General features: G+C 50.3%; 1 protein-coding gene across 1 annotated transcript; it reads left to right on the forward strand.

Annotated features, from left to right (window-relative positions):
* LOC119354925 (RING-H2 finger protein ATL67-like) lies at positions 1 to 976 on the forward strand (the record flags this gene model as incomplete). The annotated part of the gene is made up of 1 exon (XM_037621694.1): positions 1 to 976. A coding segment is annotated over one exon (585 nt), but the record flags the coding sequence as incomplete, so codon positions are not given.
* Between the last annotated feature and the right edge of the window lie 882 nt (positions 977 to 1,858).

A 1,858-nucleotide genomic window follows, 5' to 3' on the forward strand; every position in this document is an offset into this window, starting at 1 on the left:
ATCGCCATCGCGCTCGGCTTCCTCGTGCTCCTCGCCGCGATCCTCCTCGCCTACCACTTCTGCTGCCGCCGCCGCGCCGCGGCCCACCACCACCACCACCACCAGGGCGCGCAGCAGCAGCAGCAGCAGCAGCAGCACCACTCCGGCCGCCACGGGGCCGCCTCCTCCTCCGCGTCCAGCTCGGGCCACATCTCCATCACCGTGCCGCGCTTCGTGTTCGTCGCCGAGGACGACTCCCCGGGCTCCTCCTCGCGGGGCGCCACCGGGTCCACCCCCGTCGGCCTCGACCCCGCCGTGATCGCCTCCTACCCCAAGGCGCCCTTCGCCCGGGCTGCCGCCGCCGGCGAGCTCGCCTGCTCGATCTGCCTCTGCGAGTACCGCGACGGGGAGATGCAGCGCATCATGCCCGAGTGCCGCCACCGCTTCCACCTCATGTGCCTCGACGCCTGGCTGCGCCGCAGCGCCTCCTGCCCCGTCTGCCGCAACTCGCCCATCCCCACCCCCGTCACCACCCCGCTCAACACCCCGCTCTCCGAGATCGTCCCGCTCTCCCAGTACGCCGCCGACCGCCGCCGCCACAGGTGACCTGACAGATTTACTCCATTTCTTAGCACCATCTGCTGCCGCCGCTGCTGCTGCTGGTTGTCAGGAATGGGATTCGACTTGATTATTTAGAGAGATCGTCAGGTGAGGTTTCGCTAATCTGCGGGGTTACTTAGGAGTATCTTCAAATTGTTCAGCTAGAACAGCGCAAGTTTTGCAGTAGATCGATGGACCGAGGCTGGCAGACAAGCTGTGTAAATACATTGTTCCTCCGTTCCAATATAGCTTATATCGACTGATGTTACCTGTTGCCATACAGTACTTGTATGTGGATGGTTAGTTACCAAACCGCTATTCCGGTTATATGATTGGTCAATTTCATGGTACATTACATCTGTGTTGGTTATCTTAAATATAGCTCTTGTTGTCGTTATTCGAGGTATGATTCTGTTTAAGCGACAGGCTGATTCCTGGATGATTGATATAGTTCAGAGCATTGATTTCTTCAGTCTCATGAATCAATGTAACGGCCGACATCCTAGATCAAATTGATAGCAATTATTCTCTGAATATGCGTAGTTTGCTTTAAGCCACTGTGTTTTAGTTATATGATTGGTTAATTTTATCGTACGTTACTTCTATATATGTTGGTTGGCTTAAATAGAGCTCTTCTTGTCGTTATTCGAGGTATTATTGTGTCTAAGTGGGCTTATTCATGGATGATTGATATAATTTAGATCATTGATTTCTTCACTGTCACGAATCAATGTTACTGCCGGCATCCTAGATCAAGTGGATAACAATTCTTCTCTGAATATGTGTCGTCTACTTTGAGCCACAGTATTCCAGTAATATGATTGATTAATTTCATCGTACGTTGCTTCTATGTTGGTTACCTTAAATAGAGTTCTTGTTGTCGTTATTCGAGGTATTACTTGTGACCCAATTGACGTGTCCCACGTCAGCTTGCATCATCACATCGGAGGCACGTGCGCGCGGCCGTGGCACCGATTGTTGGTGCGAAGCCCTGTCGTGATGTAAGCCATATACACGTGTGTTTGTCCGTTATTATTCGGGTTGATATATAATCAAAGCATCCATTTCTCCAGTCTTTGATCAATTAATGTTAGTACTGACATCCTAAATCAAATGGATACCAATTATTAGCTGAATATGCATAGTTTACTTGTGTGGCACTGTATTCTGTTTATACTTTTGATTGATTTCGTTGCACACTACGTCTAGTTGATTGCCATAAATAGAGCTCTTGTTGTCATCATTCGAGGTATTATTGGGTCTAAGAGATAGCTGATTC

Source organism: Triticum dicoccoides, chromosome 1A (genome assembly GCF_002162155.2).
Source record: "Triticum dicoccoides isolate Atlit2015 ecotype Zavitan chromosome 1A, WEW_v2.0, whole genome shotgun sequence".
In the NCBI taxonomy this organism is placed as follows: Eukaryota; Viridiplantae; Streptophyta; class Magnoliopsida; order Poales; family Poaceae; genus Triticum; species Triticum dicoccoides.